This window comes from Pezoporus flaviventris, unplaced genomic scaffold, assembly GCF_033815535.1.
Source record: "Pezoporus flaviventris isolate CSIRO_AGI_PZ_B2104156 unplaced genomic scaffold, CSIRO_AGI_Pfla_v1 ptg000056l, whole genome shotgun sequence".
Taxonomy (NCBI): domain Eukaryota; kingdom Metazoa; phylum Chordata; class Aves; order Psittaciformes; family Psittacidae; genus Pezoporus; species Pezoporus flaviventris.
Window position 1 is genome coordinate 948725 of NW_026892604.1, and position 20729 is coordinate 969453.

Consider the following 20729-nt stretch of genomic DNA (forward strand, 5'->3'; position numbering starts at 1 on the left):
CATTCACAACTTCCCTGGGCAACCCATTCCTAGTGTAAGACAGATAACAACTTGGGCTATGGGAGCTAGGGGTTATACTTAAAAGACTGAAGCTTAATGTTTTTTTTAACTTGAAAATATATGGCTTAATATAATTATTTACAGATAATGCTATGTCTAAATTCGGTTTCTGTTTAACTTTCCAGGAAACCTATGGATATCCTCAGGGACTGACTTTTTTTTCTCATTAGGAGATTATCTCCTTCCCCTGCCCAGGACAAAGTAAAAGATGCAGCAAAGTCTCCCACATAACTGCCTGGGGCTCGGGGAGAGGGAGCAGCAGGGTGAAGTAAGCCTGTAAGATCTATTGTTTTCTGCAGACAAGAAGCTCCTCTTGGACAGGCTACAGAGCTCAGCTGGTTGGGCATTGCTCAGTCTGAGTTTACCAGAGACAATGGCAGTTGTAGGCAAAATAACCAGTTGATTATGGCAGGAGAATGCTGGAAAGCAAAAAACCTAAGCACTTGAAGGGCTTCTGGAAGCCATCCCTTGAATGTTGTGGGGTCCTACGGCTCATCTAACACCCCTTCTGTACTATAGGCTTCCTGTCATGGGAAAGCTGTCAGCAGGAGGCCATGTATCCGTGTCAAAGAAACTATAAATTTGTAAAGGTTTATTATGAAATCTGATTTCTTCTTGGGATTCTCTCCTCTGCTTTTCTAGTGTCCGTAAACTTTATAGGAAAGCAAAAATAATTTAAGGATAAAATGACAGGAAATATTTTGCATAACGCATACCCTTAAATACCTCAAGAATGTAACTAGATTTTCTTCATCTGGCAGATGCTATTCCTGTCGTTCTTAATTAGCAACTTAAGCAGCATATCACTTCTCAACTGTTATCTGTCCTATAGTAAAATTAACTGCTGAAACAGATGTCAGAATCATTTCTGCATGATAAATGCAACTGAACTCAGTAAAACATCAAATGGCAAAAAGCAGCTGGAATATCTGACTAATGGAAAAGACAGAAACATGCTCTCTTTCTGGGATAAACATTTTAATTGCAAAGTGAATTCTGTGTTTATGCTCTTGTGTAACTGACCCATTCACTTTTTCTTAAAGAAAAGTATTAATGCCTGTGGCAACAAATGCTGCATTCAGAATGGCTGAACTGAATGTTTTATATGCAACCAGACAGAAACTGCACGTTTGGTGAAACAGAAGTGCTTGCTTAGATCATTACCACACTTGCAATTTGTCAAAAGAATGTTGGTAAATTCTGCAAATATGTGACTTTTGCAGGAGTTGAGCTGGTAATATTCTGATCTCTTATGGGCACTACCTAAGCAGCTGTGTAAATACCTGAGAAGTATTCTGCCTAGCCACTGAGGAAACTACATCCACAGAACTGACTGCCACCACTGTTCTTAAATTTCCTTGCTCTAAAAGTGACTGGTTTTAAACATACTACACATAGTGCCTGAAGTAAACTCTGTATTAATGTGATTTTTTGAAGTGCAAAACAAAATGATGAAGTTACCTTCGAGGAACATTATGAGGATAGGGAATAACTATAAGCTGGGAGTTTGGTATGATAGCCGTCCATTCTTGTTTTCTTGGAGACTGAAAGAAAAACAAAGGCTATGTCAATTCATAACGAAACAATATACTTAAAAGCAAAGAAATTCTCTGTTGAGACATACAAAAGGAGAGTGCTGGCTTTGGCTGGGGTTGAGCTAGTTTTGCTCATAGCTGGTGGTATGGACTGTGTTTTGGATTTGTGCTAAAACAGCACTGACAATCTAGTAGTGGTTTGTTGACCACTGAGCAGTGCTCACAAAGCCATGGCCTTTTCTGCCTCTTACCAGCCAGCGAGGAGGCTGGAGTTGGGGTTACCCAGCCAGGATGGCTGGCCCTCGCAGACCCAAGGGATGTTCCACACCATGTCCTGTCATTCTTAGCATATAGAGCTGGAGGAATAAGGAAGGGACTAATCACTGCCTGGGCTGGGCTGGGCATTGGTCAGAGAGTGGTGGGCAACTGTACTGTGCATCACTTGTCTTTCTGAAGTGTTATTCCTCTCTGTTATTTCCCTTTCATTACTTTTATTATAATAATATTTTACTTTATTTCAATTATTGGCCTGTTCTTATCTCAACCCACGGGTTTTCCCTTTTCCTGGTTCACCTCCCCATTCCAGCAGTGGGGGGAATGAGCAAGCAGCTGTGTGGTACTTAGTTGTGGGATGGGGTTAAATATGACAAGGAAAACACACACAAAAACCCCCAATCCAGTTGTTTTTCATCTTTTTATTTTAAATATAAGTGATTATTCCCTTATGTTTGTATAAGCCTTTTATTCTGAAAACTCCAAAGTGCTTAAAAAAAACAAAGTAAAATAAAGTACAAAGCAACAACGTAATAGGGAAAGCTGAAAAGAACCAGTTCTAAAAAGGAGGCAGGCAAAGCAATTATCCAAATCAGAATTTGGCCAGGATGCTAATTTGAATACCTTGCTTTTTAAAGCTGTACCATCAGATCTTTAAAGACTGAAAATTACTAGGACCCTACTTTTATGTTTCATCTGAAGATTACCTCCCGCCATACTGATCCCGGTTTTATAACTGAGGTAGAGAGGATTATGTGAGTTTACAGGCTGGCCAGGTCAACCCCAGGAAAGTTTTACAGCTGACCACAATAACTGGATCTTCAGATCTAATACACATTTGCCAAATAAGCAAGCACTATATACCTGTAGTAACATTTACAAACAAATTCAGTCATCTTTTGGTCTTAGTGTTAGCTTCGGAGTTTATATGCTCTATAAGAACCAGGCACACAAGTTTTTTTCTAACTTTTTTTCTGTATGCAAACTACTACTTTTGATGTACTGTGTACAGTTCTGGTGTTCTCAACACAAAAAGGATATGGAACTGTTGGAACAAGTCCAGAGGAGGGCCACAAGGATGGTCAGGAGGCTGGAGCATCTCCTATACAAAGACCAGCTAAGCAAGTTGGGGCTATTCAGCCTGGAGAAGAGAAGGCTGTGTGGAAACCTCATATCAGCCTTTCAGTATCTGAAAGGGGCCAATAAGGATGCTGGGGAGGAACTCTTCATCGGGGACTGTAGTGTCAGAACAAGGGGTAACAGGTTCGAACTTAAACAGGGGAAGTTTAGATTAGATATAAGGAAGAAGTTCTTTACTGTGAGGGTGGTGAGGCACTGGAATGGGTTGCCCAAGGAAGTTGTGAATGCTCCATCCCTGGCAGTGTTCAAGGACAGGCTGGACAGAGCCTTGGGTGACATGGTTTAACGTGAGGTGTCCCTGCCCATAGCAAAGGGGTTGGAACTAGATGATCTTAAGGTCCTTTCCAACTCTAACTATTCTATGATTCTGTGATGGCTTTCTCTGATGGGACTATGGAACTGATGGATAAGGGCAGAGCAGCTGACGTCATCTACCTGGACTTCTGCAAAGTGTTTGACACTGTCCCGCACAACATCCTTGTCTCTAAACTAGAGGGACATAAATTTGATGTGGATGGACCAGTCTGTGGATAAAGAATTGGCTGGATGGCTGCACACAAGGAATTGTGGTAAACAGTGCAGTGTCCACGTGGAGACTGGTAACAGGTGGTGTCACTCAGGGGTCCATTTTGGGACCCATTCCCTTCAACATCTTTGTCAGTGACATGGGATTGAGTATACCCTGAGCAAGTTTGGCAACAACACTAAGCTGGAGGGAACGGATGGGAGCAATGGGGACCTTGAGATGTCTGAGAGGTAGCCAGTGCCAAACTCATGAAGTGCAACAAACCGAAGTGCAAGGTCCTGCATCTGGGTCAGGGAAATCCTGGGCACAGCTACAGGATGGGCAGAGAAGAGACTTAGAGCAGCCCTGTGGAGAAGGACCTGGGGTGTTGGTCCATGAGAAACTGAACATGAGCTGGCTTCAGTGTGCACTTGCAGCTCAGAAACAGTGTGCTGGGCTGCACCAAGTGTGACTAGCAGGTCGAAGGAGGTGATCCTGCCCCTCTACAATGCTCTCGTGAGACTCCACTTGGAGTAATGTGTGCAGTTCTGCTGTCCTCAACATAATAAGGACATGGAGCTGTTAAAGCAAGTCCAGAGCAGGGCCATGATGTTGATAAGGGGGCTGGAGCACCTCCCATACAAAGACCAGCTAAGAAATCTGGGGCTTTTCAGCCTGGAGAAAAGAAGCTGCATGGAGACCTCATAGCAGCCTTCCAGTATCTGAAGGGGGGCTATACAGATGCTGAGGAAGGACTCTTCATCAGGGACTTCAGTGCTAGGACAAGGGTTAATGGGTTCAAACTTAAAACAGGGGAAGTTCAGGTTAGATACAAGGAAGAAGGTCTTTACTGTGAGGGTGGTGAGGCACTGGCACAGGTTGCCCAAGAAGTGGTGAATGCTCTATTGCTGGTAATGTTCAAGGCTAGGCTGGACAGAGCCTTGGCCAGCATGGTCTGTTGTGAGGTGCTCCTGTCTGTGGCAGAGGGGTTGGAACTAGATGATCTTTAAGGTTCTTTCCAACCCTAACTCTTCTATGATTCTATGAATATCCTTGCTTCTGGAGGGAAAATAAAAAAGGAAAACAGAAAAAAAAGTCCCTAGCAGTATTTCCATCTAAAGTCTATCAATAAAGGTAACACCATATACATTGACAATTGTAGTATTGACAATCATTAAATCTCAACTGACCTTTTCTCCTAAAGGACGAGGAATGCCAACATACAAATGGTCAAGGAAATTAGCACTACGTCCCAAGCCTAGTACGTTGTATGGAAGCTGCAGAGCATAATGCGCTGATTGGCTAAGCTGTCCAGCTGAAATAAAATTAGAAAAGAAGTCCAAATAGGTATTTTGTGGGAAAAAAAAAAGAGCAACCCTGAAACCATTAACTTTCTACATGTATACATTCAGAGTCAGTCATGAAAAAAATTTAAAAATGTTAATCAACTGCATGATTGTTTAATTCTTAAAGGTTCAGTCCCACATTTCCAAAACTTCTTGTGGCCACTCACTTGGAGAACAGCTTGAATGTTTTAGGTTTCTAGGTAAGATGATTCTTTTGAGCAACATTTCCATGTTAAACTGAACCTAGACTACTGTCCTGGGGTCAGCAGTAGCAGTCACTTTTCTCCTTCTTAGTAGCTGGTGCAGTGCTGTGTTTTTGACTTTCAGCCTGGGAACAACACTGATAACACCAATGTTTTTTGTTGTTGCCAAGTAATGTTTACTCTGAGCAAGGACTTTCTGAGTCTCATGCTCAGCCAGGGAGGAGGGGAAGCTGGGAGGAAGCAGAGACAAGACACCTGACCCAAACTAAGAAAAAGGATATTCCATACCACAGCATATCATGCCCAGTATATAAACTGAGGACAGTTACCTGGAAGGGCCAGATCGCTGCTTGGGTCCGGCTGGGTATCGGTCGGCGGGTGGTAAGCAGTTGTATTCTCTTCCCTTGTTATTTCCCTTATCATTATTATTATTGGTGGTAGCAGTAGTGGTTTTGTGTTATACCGTAGTTACTGGACTGTTCTTATCCCAACCCATGGGAGTTACATTCTTTTGATTCTCCTCCCCATCTCTCTGGGAGCAGGGAGAGGAAAGGGGGGCGGAGTGAGCGAGTGGCTGCATGGTTCTGAGTTACCAGCTAGGCTTAAACCACACAGTTCTTTGGGGGGTAACTGCCTCCAGCTTACATACAGGGCATGACATGCTATGGTATGGAATACCCCTTTGGCTATTTTGGGTCAGGTGTCCTGTCTCTGTTTCCTCTCAGCTTCCCCTCCTCCCTGGCTGAGCATAAGACTCAGAAAGTACTTGCTCAGAGTAAGCATTACTTAGCAACAACTAAAAGCATTGGTGTTATAAGCACTGTTCCGAGGCTGAAAGTAAAAACCACAGCACTGCACCAGCTACTAAGAAGAAGAAATAAGACTGCTACTGCTGAATGCAGGACAACTATTTTTCACAGGTTGAGAAGAAATCAGATTTCTGCATTTGTTTTTATGTGAAATAGTGCCAAGTCTTTTGCCCTATTGATTTACAACCTCATACTCAGTATGTGGAAGTTCACTTTATTCTTGGTTTTAATCAGTAACTACTGATTTTTCTTGTGTCACAAAATAAGCTGAGTAAATTTGTATGAACCAATTCTTACACAATAAATTGATTCAATGAAAGCAGGATTACAGTGGTTGTAAGGCAGGCCCTAGTAAGAGCATGTAATTATAACTAATTAAAATAGAGACTGTAGGGGAAAAGTAACACTCTGTGTTTCCTGAAAAGGCAGCAGGGAAACAGACAGCTGCAACAGATAGTGTTGCAGCTATCAACAGGTTTGCTAACATCCCATTTCCAAGGTATCTGATTTGTCCATTTAAACAAAAAAATTTGTAATCTTCTAGTTTCTGGCAAACTGATTCAGATCCGATGATGATTCTTTGTTCATAGTCTAGAAAGCTTCTTAGGAAGTGATTTGGATTTTAGGGAGCAGGAAAAATATCAGCACCTCATAAGCACCACAATGAATCTAGCCTTTCACCAGGTTAACAGAAATGAGTGTGAAGGACACTTGACAACCACAAGCAGGTTTATGTGATAAGCAGAAACAGCTTCTCACAGAGGTATGATGTAGTCTGTATTTTTAAAGGATTGAAATTTATCTCTGCTTTGACACCTAACATTATGCGTCAAATTGGAAAGTGTAAGTTAAGTGGCAGAACATAATAAAATGTGAATTAAAGAACACAAATTCACAAGCACCTCCTTATGAAGACAGGCTGAGAAAGTCAGGGCTGTTCAGCCTGGAGAAGAGAAGGCTGTGTGGAGACCTCATAGCAGTCTTCTAGTATCTGAAAGGGGCCTATAAGGATGCTGGAGGGACTCTTCGTCAGGGACTGCAGTGTCAGAACAAGGGGTAACAGGTTCAAACTTAAACAGGGGAAGTTTAGATTAGATGTAAGGAAGAAGTTCTTTACTGTGAGGGTGGTGAGGCACTGGAATGGGTTGCCCAAGGAAGTTGTGAATGCTCCATCCCTGGCAGTGTTCAAGGCCAGGTTGGACAGAGCCTTGGGTAACATGGTTTAGTGCAAGGTGTCCCTGGCCATAGCAGAGGGGTTGGAACTAGATGATCTTAAGGTCCTTTCCAACCCTAACTGTTCAATGACTCTATGAATTTATAACTGATTTACAGACAATTCCTTACTACCTCGCCACACTTTCTTCCAAGGCTGAAAGACAAGATCTGAAAAATCAGCCTGATACAGTTACCTTTTTATTAAGCTAAAATGCTTTTAGCAGAAAGAAATAGTACAGTCTTCTGAAAGATTAGGCATATTTTAGATTTACTTTTTCCCCATGCAGAACCATATAAAAAGCAAGAAAATGTGGAAATAATTAAATAGGATTTGTCTTTTCAGTCCTCTGTTGTCGGGTCAAGGTGTACTGCGTATGTTGCCAGGTGAATTCCTAGATTATGGACTCTGTGCCAGAAAGCATTAACTCAGCAGGTTTCACTCCAAAAAAAAGTATTTTGTCCAGTAAGCTGAGATAACAGTATAGGTCTTGAGTCTGTCCCCACTTTTTGACTGACTTTCCTTACACGACTGTGGCTAAACTGCTTAATCTTCAGGTCTCAATTTCCAACTCTAATTTGAGAATTACTCAAATTTTAGATGATATGTAATATTTGAACGCACTGGTTATCAGTATAAAATTGGCAAGGAGCAAAGGTACGTTTATTACACAACTTGGTTATACAACCAAACAAGGTAAGATCATGCTTTCACTTTTGCTGCGTTCTGAAGAACTTCTCCCAAAAGAACAAGGTGCTGCTGTAACATTTAACATTTTAAAGCTTTCAGAAGGACTTTCGAGTGAAATATTTAGCATTATGAGAAGACTGCAACTGAGATCTTCCTTTTTCTTTCATCATAACAAATGAAACGTATAAATTTCAACTAAATTAAATGAAACAAAAGAAAGTGTAATACACTGTGTGCAATCAGCCTTAGAGAAGTCAGACAGTGCAGCTAGAATTCTTAAAAGCATTGAATAATTTTATGGCTACTAACACTGCTTCTTCTGTTAGTACACAAGTTAGTAGTTATCTACAAAGATAAGGATAATGAAATCATGTGCTTCAGAATGTAAATAGATCATTTGCAAAAGTCAGAGAGAATGTTTTCTGCTACATCACAGGCAGAAAATGTGCATGTATCTTTTTTATTTGCTTTTACAGTTGGGAGATGTTAGTGTATAGAACATTCTAGTTTACTTTAAGGCTGGTTACAAATATGAGATCTCTGGGACTATTTCTTGCTTTACTCCCTGTATATCAATCATAAATTCTGTCTGAGGGCTACTCAAATGTTCCACTTGGAATTGCAAACAAGTAATTAAGAATGAAAAATGTTCATCTGAGAAACATAAAAACCCAGAACAAAATTAAAAATAAAAGGAGACATTACAGAGAGTACTGTCATCAGTTGTCATATTTGAAGTTCTCAGTCACTGGTAATTAATTTACTTATGCAACTATTTCAATTTTAATTGAAATAGCAACTTTAGCAATTTGCCCTGCTGTAAAACTATTGTGAAGAGTTTTATGCTTGATCTAAGAAGATTTGAAAATACCATTCCATCTTCAAGAAGGAAGAAGGGATTTATTTCTTATACTAAGATTGTTCTTTAAGCTTTTGGAAGTCTATGCAAGCAAGATGGAGAAACTGGCTGTTGCTCGTTTGTTTTGCTTCATTAGTAGAACTGGAATTAAAAAGCCTTCTCCTGTCCATGCTATACATACTACCTTTTAACACTACTTTTAAGACTATTTTAACACTATGTCTTCTGCATTACGCTTCTCATTTCAAAAAAAGTTATTGGGAAGCACCCAGGTATCTTGGGCTATGGTACTGGGTATGGTACCTGCACTGAGCTCTGCGGGCAGGGAGGGTGCTAAACTTTAACTTGGAACGTGAATGAGGGCTGCAGCAGCTCTGCTCTGGAGCCAGGCTGAGAGAGCTGGGCTTGTTCAGCCTGGAGAAGAGAAGGCTCCTGAAGGGGAGACGTTAGAGCAGCTCCCAGTGCTTAAAAGGGGCCACAGGAAACCTGGAGGGGGGCTTTGGACAAGGGCCTGTAGGGACAGACAAAGGGGGAAATGGCTTTAACCTGCCAGAGGGGAGACTGAGTTGAGCTCTTAGGCAGAAGCTCTTCCCTGTGAGGGTGCTGAGGTGCTGGCACAGGGTGCCCAGAGAAGCTGTGGCTGCCCCATCCCTGGCAGTGTTCAAAGCCAAGTTGGACAGGGCTTGGTGCAACCTGCTCTAGTGGAAGGTGTCCCTGCCCATAGCAGGGGTTGGAACCGGATGAGCTTTAAAGTCCCTTCAACGCAAACCAGTCTGGGATTCTACGATTAGTTATACACTAACGGTTAACAGTTGGACCAAACGATCGTTGAGGTCCCTTCAAACCTGGTATTCAATGTTACTTGTCTATGATACAGGTTTCATTTTTATTTTTGCTTTAAATCATAAGTCACTAAGTTTACTGTTTAAAAAACCTTAGGCAGAATAAAGAACCTCAACAGTTTAAGACATAGTTTTCAGTGGTTTCAGCCTGTCAGAGACCAAATTTTTGAGAAATAGCTAATGACACTGGGCAGCCAAACCTCACAGAATTTTACAGAGTTTGATATTCAGGAATCATTCTGAACACCTCTGAATCAATCATATCCTTACTTTTGAAGTCTGGCATATAAAACTTGAAGCAGTACACATCATTAACTTTTTGAAAGTCTTGACTAAGAAATAGAACTATGTGCTGTCTATAGCACATACTGTACTTGTTCTTTATATCTGAATTAAAGCATGACCCTTCTATTTCTATTACATTGATGTAAGCTTGCTGAAAGTTTAAGAGTAGCCCATTCAGCCCTGGGTTAAACTGCAATGTCAGCGGTTTATTTCAGGTAGCATAAGTCCATAAATGAAGGCAGTTTACCTTTATGAAGGGAAAGTGATTGCATTTCCATGTAGGAACAATGCTTTCTATTGTTTCTTTAAACAGAACTGATAATGTGTGATATGGGATTTATGATCAGTCTAGTTGAACCAACAAATAGATTCACAATACTGATACTGTTCAGTCAGTTTAAATAAGCTTATGTTGTGGAATAATAGAGCAGAACATACAAAATCATTACACAGAGTTGAAAAACTAATGGAAACTGATTACAAACTTGCGGTCTCCTGAAGCACTATTTTTTTTTTTTTTTAATTAAGCTTTTCTCTACAAAATATCATTTACATTTAAGTAGTCGGTTAAAGCCACTCAGATTAATTCAAAATACAGTAGTATTATTTAGGCTTTCAAGTCCCACAAATTCATTTTGTTAGAGGACTGAATAGTTAAATGTATTTTTGTGAATAAAAATATTGTGTCATGATTTCTCCCAGTTGCTATATTTTCCTCTAATTTGCAAAATGATGTATTTATCAGAAGATTTAGTATGTTCACCAAAGTAGTAACTGAAGATATTTGTGGAATAAACCAGATCTATCAGAGTTAGAAAATATAGCAAGGTGTTGCTTTGTTTTACACACACATTCTTTGTACCTGTTGACGATGTAGGCAGCTGTTCTGGTAAAAAATGCTTCATTGTGTAAAACACAGGATCTGAGTTGTAGCCACTAGTCTCAGATTTGTATCTAAGTTCTTCTGTACCATCATCTACCTTAATACTGAGGTCAATGCATGAATGAATGCTTTTTTTAGATTAGATACACATGCTTCCTAGAAAACCTGAAAATTACACCAAAACGCTACCACCAGAAGTTGCATTAGTTGCTGTGTAGCTGTAACCAACATGCCTGCAACAGCTGGAGTTGCAGAAGCTAGTTCAAGAGCTGGGTGACGTTTCACAGTGAACATGCCTCACTCAAGCAGCACCACTACAGTGCTATTTACTTTACAGCGATTATTGGTATTGTGCTACATTGCATACGGATATGTTTCCGCATCTTTTGAAGCTGGCAGCTCCTTAATTTATTTGAAAATATGCCAGAGAGAGTTACTGCAAAAGAAAGTGAAAATATAACTAATAGTAATGAAATACCAATGTAATATGCATAGGAATGTACAAAGCAGCTTTCAGAAGGAAAAACAAAATCCCAACTCCCCCAAACTTGAAAGCTTGGAGAATATGATTTCCTTGCCTTTATTTGAAAGCTTTACTTCAGTTGCCTTGTTATCACCTTTAGAGTTGTCTAATTTGTTAAATTAGTTGAAATTTGAATGGTTGAAGTTTGATAATACTGCATGCAACATTACCAGATCACACAATTTTTCTAAACAAGAGTTACACAGAACACACTAGCAAGGTATTACCACCTATAGCAACTAGAAAACCCCTTTTAACAAAATCCAGCTATTCAATTATTAAATTATTCCAGCTTGTTTTATGAATATATTATTCTTTCTATATAGCAGAATTCTACATAATGAATCTTGAATGGTCAAATGGCTATTAAAATTAAGCTTATTTTGCTTTTGTCTAGTGCATACTGCAGTGTTTATTTTTAAATTCATTAGTATAATAGCTGCTAGACATTTGTGTTCATCTCACAATCCAATTTAGCTTCACAGTATGAGAACTCAATGCAGCATCAGGGAAGAGTAAGCAGCTTTCAAAAAACCAGAGGGCACAACTTCACAGCATGTGAAAGGTCATTCTGCCATGGAAGGCTTAAAACAAAACAAAGCAAAACCAGCAAAATGAAAAAACTCTGAAGTAGCAATTGCAAAGGTTATCATTAATCCATAAAGCTACAGTCAAACAGATGCTTGGACAAGTCATGATTTGATCCATATAAGCCATTCAATGAATCTATTCTTATGATAATACTACACCTACATATGGATATTGATCTTAGAGTAAACCTTAAACTTTTATTGTTTTGCAGTTTGGGGCCCACAGGATTAATATATATCGTAGATACAAACTGCAACTATGGTCCTATTTATTTCAAAATCTATCAGCATATTTTTACTTTAAGAAACTTAAGAATGCGTGTAGCACAGGCTGAAATACAGAAGATATTCCCCTTTTCTAAGCTGAAGGGGAAAAGTGAAACAATACTTTAACCTGAAGCTCCAGCCAGGCTTGGCCTGGTTTGTACAATCACAACAGTTCATCTGGTACATCCAAGCCACGTGGTACATAAAAAAATCTGGATACGGACACATTGAGCAAAAGAACAGCCTTCCCCATGGCCTTAACACAGAGATGGCAAAAGGAAGCTGCGAGTGTTCATGCCTCAGGCTTCTCCACATGCCAAGGGGACAGGCAGCACTGCTGCTGTTACGGTGATGCACAGCTACCAGTCTTACCCTTCTGTCTGCCTGTGCAAACAGGCAGGCTTCCAGGCTAGGAATTCCTACAGAGAGAAAGAGAAGCTATTGGAGGGTTCAGATGTTACACAGAAGAGGAAGAAAGCATGCTGGAAGACAGAAAAAATTGAGTTATGAGAGGAAAGAGGTATCAGAAGGAAAACCAGGGTAAAAAGATGATGATGGCTAAAGGTAGCCTGATGTTCATAGCATGAAGTCTCTACAGGACTACCCCATCATTTGACTTGGTCAGCCCTTGACCAGACAACACTGCAATAACGAATTTAAAATGCCTGTCTTGTGCTGGTGCTACAATATGAAACTGCCCTTGTGCACATTCTGAAGACATTTCAGTAAATTATCAGCTGCTCCATATTAAATTTAAAATACCTGATCTTATTTAAGCTGTTCTGGGTCCACAAGGACATTAGTTCTAAGAAAATCAGTCTGTGCTACTGGTAATAAAATAAACTAGGTAGGCAGCCTTCTAAAGAAAACACAAAGGATATTGAGGTGCTGGAATGGGTCCAGAAAAGGGTAATGCAAATGGTGAAGGGCCTGGAGCACAAGTCTCGTGAGAAACAGCTGAGGGAACTGGGGGGTTTTAGTCTGCAGAAGAAAAGGCTTAGTGGAGACCTTACTGCTCTCTACAACTACCTAAAAGGAGGTTGTACTGAGGTGGAGTTGGTCTTTTTCACAATTTACAAGTAGTAGAACAAGAGGAAATAGCCTCAAGCTGCACAAAGGGAGGTTTAGACTAGATATTAGAACAGTTTCTTCCCAAAAGGGTGGTCAGGCATTGGAAAAGGCTGCTCAGGGCAGTGATGAAATCACCATCCCTGGAAGTCTTCAAAAAAACCCATGTAGATGAGGCCCTTATTAACACGGTTTAGTGGTGGCCTTGCCAGTGCTGGGGAAAATGGTTGAATTTGATCTTAAAGGTCTTCTCCAACCCAGTCGATTCTATGATTCTGCAATTACTGGGACCCTACATTTTAGCCAAGGTTACAACTGTTAACAAATAGAGCTCTATAGCTGTCAGAATATTAGAAGTTTCACAGAAGCCAATAAAAGCCTGGAAATGCACACGTAGAGCTGAAAATCCAGGTTGACAAGCATTCTTAACTGCAGGGTCTCCTTAAAATAACAACTCCAAAAGGAACGGGGAGTGCAGAAAGCATGATTTCAAACTTGAGTTTGCGTGCTTTTCCTAGATTTACAGCTGGCCCTAATCTGATCTCAAGCATAGAACTCCTTAAATATTTGAAGAAGCTGTTGCAATTGAATTTACTCTTGGAGAGAATAGGTCCGTGGACATGTTAACTGCAGATATAAGACCCAGTACTTCTCAATTCTAACGCTCACTTTGGCAGTTACTATTCCTTGTAGCTAATTTGACAACATTTCTTGTAAGATTACAAGTGAATTGAGCAATATGAAAGTAACAGCACAGAATGTGATAATTATTATTCTGCTATCTTTTAAGAACATAGTGGAGTGTTAATAGAAGGGAAAATAACAATGCTTTAAAAAACAACTTGTAATTATGCAAATTTCCTGTAGTTAAGGCTTGGCAGATCAGAGAACCTTACAGTGAATGAGGTAAGGAGAGCCATATGTGCCTTTGTAGTTTACTCTCTGCACAAATACTGCATACATGAAAGATATCGGAACTAAAGACCTGTAGAATTAGGAAGATCAGAAGGATGGTGGACATTTGTTTGAGTATGGCTGATTTTAGTCCAGGTCTAGAAGGAAAACTTAGGGTGACTGGATAGTTTGGTTTCAGTGGTCCAGCCTACACCGGCTGTCCTGTTAAGACCAATGGTAAAGACAACAAATAGTGTAAGCTGACGTGGGCAGGAGAAAGGAATAGAAAGCATTATTTTCGTTAGAAAAATCCTATGTTGTTATTCACCTTACTTCTTGGAAAAGAGACTAACTGTTTAAAAAAAATTCTGTTTATCAACCATCAGATTATCTCACTATTTCTTTTATAGAATTAAAAGCTTCAAATACACATAGGTTTGTCCATGATATTATATAAGGAATACAAATAAGTTGATGAGAATTAGTTTTAAAATATTCCCAGGCCCTAAAGATAATGGTTAATAAAAACATTTTTGTTCTTGGAAGAGAGAACCTGAAAACAGAAGCTCTGTGCATTCTTTCATGACACAGAGGTCTGTAGTTGGAAGAACATCTTTAATTTGTCATTGATTATTTTACAAGTTTGCTTAAATAGTAAGTGCCAAAAGGTCAACTATACATAAAACAAAAAGGTCTAAACTTATATTTCCTCAAAGTGCGGTTCAGAATCAGTTTCGACTGCTGTGAGTTATTTAATAGGTATTCTGCACTTGAGATCCCACAAATCCATTATTTTGTCATATTCTGATTAAAATGATGCCAATGTATAAAAAGCAAATTTATTTTAAAAAGCAGCATGCAACATAACATTCAGGTATGCTAAATTTCAGTCTTTTACAGTAACTGTATATATCCCAAATCTAAATATTTTTAAAAATCTGATAATAGAAATTCTACTAGCTGTTGGACATGATTTTTTAAAGCTCATTCTATGAATTCACTTAAAACATCAGATTCCTAAGTTTGAGACTGTGCTAATTACAAGTAGCAAGAGTTAAAAAATTCTCTGACTGCACAAATAATGAATCTAAATTAGTATTATCAGGCCTAAGCAAAGGTTATGAGGTTTTTTTGCTTGTTTTGATTTTGCTGTTTTGTTTATTTTATATATAACCATGTTATAGCACTTTCCTAAATAAGAAAAAAGTCAGTTTGACGGTTTTACTAATGTGTTTCTTCTCTTAGCTAAGCCTCATATTTTTTGTTACTTAGGCAGTTATTCCTTAGTACTTTGTATTCTGCAATAACATAGGTATTAGGGGCTAGAAATAACAAAACAGCAGCATACTGAAGTAAGCTTCCCATCCATACGAATCCAGGCTTTCGAGGTTGGAGAAAGGCCTTTACTGGTGTTAACAAGATTGGACTGCACCAGGACCTGGCTGACAAAGCTCGCAAGCCTTCATCTTGGTAACTGGCAATGAGGAGAGATGCCAGTTGTTACCCACCAGAGCCGGCTGCCTAAGGGTGTGGGTTGAATCCTCTAAGGGATCACAGCGTAACTAGAAATCTTGTCATGGGAACTTAAGTAAACGTGTAAGCTCTTTTTAAATTTAGCTTATGCAGAAAACCTTCAGACTGCTGAAGCTGAGTATACAATTGGCAGGACGATTAGTTTATTAAAATTAATTTGTGCAATAATTAGGAAAAATACTCTGCATTTTCCTGTTAGCATTAGTTATTTGTCTGATTAAAATGTAGGCTAATGTGTTTAAGCTTTCAAACCCATATTTCAGCATGTACAAATACAGAAGTAATACAGAATATCAGGTTTGTGTTTCATAACATCTTTCTTTTTTCTAGGGTGTAATTAACAGTCCTCAGCACAGTATTCAACGTGAGAGCATTATCACTGATTTAGGACCTTAACATGTTACCAATTTTCTCCCTAAATTATTGCTATTCTTTAAATTAGTGTTATATGGAATAGTTTTCCCAGTGAACTATGGGAATCTTTTATTAAATCTGAGTTTAATTAGAAATAAGACTTGAGTGACAGATGAAGATGACTGCCATTACTGAGCTCAAGTCAGAATGGCATAACTTACAGACATGGATACTCCACCCAGGTTTTGGCTTGGGATTTTTTTCCTTAAGAAGTGAGTCCGTTATGTTCCTAAGTTTACCAGTCATGCATTAGACCAACAGACTACTTAGCAGTCACTTGTGTCTTCTAGGAACCACTAGTAAAACCCCAGAAAGCAGCATAAACCCTAAGATATTCTAACATTAGACACTGCTTGAACCATGGCCTAATGTTTCTCTTTTTTGTGTCCTTTTTTTGTAAACTGTGGCATCTGCAACATCTAATGCAATTAAACCTCTAGTTAGGCTACAATTTGCATGTAGCACTGCTGCTTTCCATTTATTTTGACCCTGTTACCTTAATGATTTTTGATACCTTGCAGTTCTTGTATTACGTGAAAGGATGCAGCCATTCCTTCTATCTTCCTCATGTTACTCATGATTTTATAGATGCCTGTTAGCCTGCCAGATATAGTGAACAACTTCAGAAAAATACATCTTGCGTTTACTAAATAGTATGTTGATTCTTTTTCATGTGGCTACAAGATTTTATTTAGGTATTTGAGGCCACTGTTGTTTCTTGGTATGTAATTACTAAGTAACCAATAGAAAAAGTAAGTCATTAGGATCTTGAGCTATTTTACAAACTGATGATGTACCCAATGATTTTTCAGATTGGGTAAGATAAACCCAACTGTTCAAACTCAAGTTGCATGAGACAGAAGAAAATATAATGCAACTGTACTGTTTCTAATAAATATGCAATAGGTAAAGAAAGAAGAGGAAGTTAGGGAGTTTTGGCCTTGTAAACTGAAGACATAATTCAAAATCTGTCCCATTTCACTCTGTAAACTTCTTTCCAACTCTTCAGGTTGCTGATATGCATATACAGACAGACCATGCCATGTGCATTCTCATTGTGAGACTATCTTACCTGACCCATTTTTCAGGTATCCATTTGCATCTACAGTAGTGTACATGATGTAAGGACCAGGCTGATTAACACCGAAAGGCTACAGGGAGAAAGAAAAATAAAACAAAACAAGAAAAAAACCCAGCAGAATAGGCGAAGTTTTAGCAATGGAGAAAGCTATATTAAAGCTATAGTAATAAAATCATAAGCCAAAGAAAAATGATTCTAGATTAATGATTTCCTTTTGATATGGATAATTTCAAAATTTTGGAACCATTTTGGTCAGAGCATTATCTGGAAATTCATTTTCACCCTAAGGCTAATTAGTTGGCTAAGTAATGCTCAGTTTCTCATGAAGAAAGCAATACTATTCAGTCCTCTGGCAAAAGGTTTAATGTTTCTTTGGAAGTTACAACTAAAATGAAAAAAACTAAAAATTCATAGAAATAATTGCATGTTCTGAAAAAGCATAACTCATTTCATACTGCATGAGAGAATGCACTATCCTGATGGTCTTTCTGTACTGAAAAATATTATACAAATTCAAAATTTGTTATTATTTAGCCATTTTTTGTTTACTTCATGCAAGCGGCTGAATAATTACTTATTGAGTACAAATATCTATTTTAAGCAAATCTCTTGAGGGAGAAAATGCACTTAAATATCAAAGTACAGCTACAAGGAAAAAATAAAAAAAATGAAAAAAGAAATCAAAGGGAGTTGTGGATTATGAGTGATAAACTATAACAAACACACCTAAGAAAAAAAGAAGAGGGAACAAACATCTGCTGTGGTCTGGAAGGCAAGGGATGAGGGAGAGTTTTCCTTTTTTTTTTTTTAAATGCTCAATTGAAGCTGATATTAAAGCAGCAAATTCAGAAAAGATCTTTCAAATGAATTACAGAAAGAACACTAAAAGAAGAGATGATAACATGTTTCACACCATGCGTCCAAAAATAGTAAATTCTAAGCCATCAGGATAAGTGATGAGAGACGGCATCAAAGCCTGAAAAATCATGATTAGAATGAAATGTATGGAGACTGCAAAGATGATGTTAATGCATATCTATGAAAGATGGTTAAATAAGGTGAAAAGCAGGTGGTTGGTTGGTAGTTTTGTGTGGGTTTTAAAAAAAATATTATATTTGCACCAAGTTGCTGGTTTTGGCCATGATGGACATTATGTTACTTTCTGTCAGAGAACTTCTATTACAGTGGAGGCAATAGTGTTTCAATGAACTTGATAATGAAACTTTTACCACCATATGTCATTAAGATTTACTTTTCAAACCCACTCTTTAGTTTTGTAATTAAGCTAATAATAGTATCAACCATCCTTACTATTTTATATCAGAAATTAAACCCTGTCTTAAAGTAGGCTTGAAGAAAAAGTAGGTTCATTTGAAGCAGGTTCAGTATTTTCAAGTCAAAACTGAATTTCGTATTTTTGCAGAGCTGTGGAGCTAACACTAGCTTTGATTCCTCTAAGTTCCATTTTTAGGCAACTTTCCCAATGAACTTATTTGAAACTAAACAGTAATGCAAAGGTAGAGTTAAACTTACTGTTATTTTCCGAGGACAGTCATTAGAACAGAGGCCACTGAGAACTGGAAAAACAAAAAGAGAACTTGTAGTGTTTACAAGTTTACAAGCCATCCTACAAGCACTACTTCTGAATCTGTTAAAGTATAGTAATAGGGTCAAGTATCCATCAAAACACACAAAGAATATCTTTATCTGACTTCTGCTAATTTAGGTTAGATACTTGAAGGAAATTCTTCCCTGAAAGGGTGCTGAGGTGCTGGCACAGGTTGCCCAGAGAAGCTATGGCTGCCCCATCCCTGACAGTATTCAAGGCCAGGCTGGACAGGGCTAGGAGCAACCTGATTTAGTGGAAAGTGTCCCTGATTATGGCAGGGAGTTGGAAAAGGATAAACTTTAAGGCCCCTTCCAACCAAAACCATCTGTGATACTATAAAAAAATTCCCAATCTGTTTGAAGCATATTTCTTTGCAGACATGAATCAGCTAATCACTGTTTTATCATATCTCACTGGTTAACCACCTTCAAAAGGAGAGATTTGCCAGTTAAATTCCAGATGAAAACAGTTCTTTAAATAGTGGACTACACATTTTATTCATTCTTCATTTCTAGCTATTTAAAAATACTAGCAGAGATTCAGCTTTACTGTTTTAACTGCTAAAAAGGGAAAGGCTTTTCCTTCTGTAAAAGGGATAGTTTTACAACTTGTTTTAAGGATTCAGAAAACCTGTAACAAACAAATCTTATTACTTATTTATTCTATATCAAACTAAAAACCCATTATCTATTCCTTCTATGAATTCAAAGTATTATAAGCAGATGTGTAAAATGCTACTTAATATCTAAAGCCTATGGCAGTTGTTCAATTACTTTTCTAAAACTTAAATAGTTTCAAAAATCAGTTACATTACAGAAATACTTGATAACAGTTATTTATGATCAAATATATGAGAGACAAGTAAAGCCATCTGTTCTGTAACATAGAACATTGTGTTACATGAGTATTAGAACACCAGTACTAAAATGGCTTTAAAACAAACACCACACACAATAATCTAAGGTGTCACTCTGATCAGCAGCAAAATGGGTATGAGCAGTGACGAGTACGCATACGAGGCAGTACAAAAGCTAAGTGAAAATGTAACCTCTCCATGAATTATGGTATCCAGAAGCAAGTGTGGCAGAGAGGGAAAAAAAGATGTTTGGACCAGATCTGAGGGCAGGTCATCCTAACCAGCAGTAGTTTTCTGAAGCATTTTATGTCTACTATAAGGCACAATGGAATTTTGGGTACAAAATGGGGACAGTGATATACTAAAAGGCGCAGATATTCACAGCGTAATAGTCTGATTAGAAATCATTCCCCACTAGGGTCAGAAATGATAGTGTTCTAGTGAAAAAACATTTCTAATATTTTTGTGCAAATATTAACAAAGAGTCCCAAATTACTATTCTTTGCCTATGATTTAAAAATGCTGAAATCTTCAAATACACAAAAACCTGCTCTGGTCTGGCTGGATATCGGTCAGTGGGTGGTGAGCAGTTGTATTCTCTTCCCTTGTTATTTCCTTTATAATTATTATTATTGGTGGTAGCAGTAGTGCTTTTGTGTTATACCGTAGTTACTGGACTGTTCTTATCTCAACCCATGGGAGTTACATTCTTTTGATTCTCCTCTCCACTCCTCTGGGAGTGGGGGGAAGAAGGGGGGAAGTGAGCGAACAGCTGCATGGTACTGAGTTACCAGCTGTGCTTAAACCATGACAGCTGGAAATACTCTCCCCTGAGTCATAGCAAAAATATTTTTAGACCACTTACTAATTCCCTTTTCCTGTGGTTTCTATGCAAAAATACACCCTAAAAGGGTCCTGAAAAAATGCTTGTTCCAATTTTTGATTTACACAGGCCGAATCAAAAAGTGTGTTGCAAAGTACTCCTTTCCCCATTAAAGTATCACACAGCTAGTTATAATTCTAATATGGCTTTGTGAAGTATGAGATTTTTCTAGAGGATTTTATGCATGCTTGTGTGAATTACACTACCCATACACTGTAATATTTAAAAGAAGGCTTCCATCAATATAACAGATCATTATAGGGTATTACTATGAAAATAAAGCTCAGGCTAAGGAGAAAGTAATAAATGCATCAGCTTCCAGTAGTAGCTGCTGTTCTATTTATCCTATGGCCTGAACAATGTGTGCT

At 38.5% G+C, this 20729-nt stretch overlaps 1 protein-coding gene across 2 annotated transcripts in view; it reads right to left on the minus strand.

Moving 5' to 3' along the window:
• ITFG1 (integrin alpha FG-GAP repeat containing 1) overlaps window positions 1-20729 on the minus strand; it is an 82819-nt gene that overhangs the window by 4118 nt on the left and 57972 nt on the right. The window contains exons 13-16 of one of the 2 annotated variants that reach the window (XM_061469318.1): window positions 18547-18590; window positions 17005-17083; window positions 4704-4828; window positions 1522-1604 (exon numbers count right to left, since the gene is read on the minus strand). In XM_061469318.1, the coding sequence (XP_061325302.1) occupies window positions 1522-1604; window positions 4704-4828; window positions 17005-17083; window positions 18547-18590 (331 nt within the window). The remainder of the gene's footprint in view (window positions 1-1521; window positions 1605-4703; window positions 4829-17004; window positions 17084-18546; window positions 18591-20729) is intronic. The other variant, XM_061469317.1, reaches the window with a different exon arrangement.